This window comes from Procambarus clarkii, chromosome 82 (assembly GCF_040958095.1).
Source record: "Procambarus clarkii isolate CNS0578487 chromosome 82, FALCON_Pclarkii_2.0, whole genome shotgun sequence".
NCBI classification, from domain to species: Eukaryota; Metazoa; Arthropoda; class Malacostraca; order Decapoda; family Cambaridae; genus Procambarus; species Procambarus clarkii.
The window spans coordinates 1,586,334-1,587,817 of NC_091231.1; the positions used below are offsets into that span (position 1 = coordinate 1,586,334).

Sequence of the window (1,484 nt, forward strand, 5' to 3'; positions counted from 1 at the left end):
GGTCAACTGACATTAATAATAATTAATATCAAGATAATACATAAAAAAACATTAATTATTCAGCGTTAATTACTAATGGACCTACAATTAGGTTAACTTATTTTTTAAGTAGATCTACATTATATCTCAGTCTAATTTAAGCACATCACTATAGTCTTGATTATGTGGGAATTCCATCAACTTGTACTCCATATAGACTGGGATCCTAAAAGAAGGCTATATTGTGGTCAGTACACACTCGGCCCCAGTCCTCCTTCCTCATGTTACACATTTCTGAAGGCGGCCTTGTACATGACATGCAACATAGGGAGTCATTATTTCCAAGGATTTAAATGCCATTGGGATTAATGAGATAGATGAGGTAAATGCAACGAGAGGTATATAATATATGTTTTGTGTGGCGCAAGGCTTTAATTAAATGTTGTGAGCCATGGGAGGGGGTCGGGTAGGGGGGGGCCCCAGGAGGGGGGGGGGGGGCAGCACCCAACCCAACAACACAAACGCCGCCACCAGCCCTGCCACACGTAGGAATATTCCACTCCACTAAAATATCGTTGGTTTTCTTGCCGTTTTTCTGATGATTTGCACATGAAAATGTTACTACTACTTTATATAAGCATTGGTATTATATGGAATTAGTAGTGTAAGAGTATGTAAGTAGGTAGGGATGAGTGTACGAGATGTGGGCCGGAGCCTGGCGCAGGGGTGCCGCTGACCATTGTGGAGCTTCGGGCCGACACGGGAGCGTCATGGGTGTCGATGTTCATACTATTTCGCCGGGAAATGGTGAGCTAATATTTGATGTACAATTTGTACTTTGTGTTTTCTCTCGAGGAGTGCACTAGCTGGGTGGTGCTAGTGTGTCCCCTGGCCAGAGGTGGAGCTTGGTGGCCTGGTGGAGGGTGGTGAAGGTCCAAGCATCGTTCAACTATGTGCAGCGCCTCGCTCATTTCCGTAATTTTACGCCGCTAGGAAAAAGTCTTAAATATTTCGCAGCTAAATGTACAGTTTCTTACTATGTTCAAAGTTGATCAAATGTTTGTTTTGTTAAGTACAAGTATATATGTATTTGAAAATTATTAAATGTCGCAGTAGCCATTGAACGAGTTTGAATTTTAAGGTGTTCACAGCCGCATTCCAGAGTGCGCATGTCACCTCAAGGACGGTCACTCACTCACTCACTCACTCACTCCGGGGAGAAGCCAGTTTTTACCAAACAGGAACGTCCTAATTAAATGCCCGCTAATTATCGTTGTGGGAGCGCAGAGAGTGGATGTGTTGATAATGTTTGTGTTATGTGAGGGTTGAGGGTGGGTATTAGAGGTGTGATGATGGCCAAGTGTGCCATGGCCCCGGGCCAGCAGGGGCAGCAACTGTTCCAAGGACTGTGGGGGCCCGGGGCCACCACCTCTCAACACACACTTGCCAGAGACTTGCCCAACACGCTGTGTAATTACCTAAGTGTAGTTACAGGATGAGAGCTA

General features: G+C 44.9%; 1 protein-coding gene across 1 annotated transcript in view; it reads left to right on the forward strand.

The window, feature by feature from the left end:
* Positions 1 to 669: 669 nt before the first annotated feature.
* Fkbp12 (peptidyl-prolyl cis-trans isomerase Fkbp12) overlaps positions 670 to 1,484 on the forward strand; it is a 23,114-nt gene continuing 22,299 nt past the window's right edge. Inside the window, exon 1 of the mRNA XM_045751797.2 lies at positions 670 to 786. Coding sequence (XP_045607753.1) covers positions 681 to 786 — 106 coding nt within the window. The 5' untranslated portion in view covers positions 670 to 680. The remainder of the gene's footprint in view (positions 787 to 1,484) is intronic.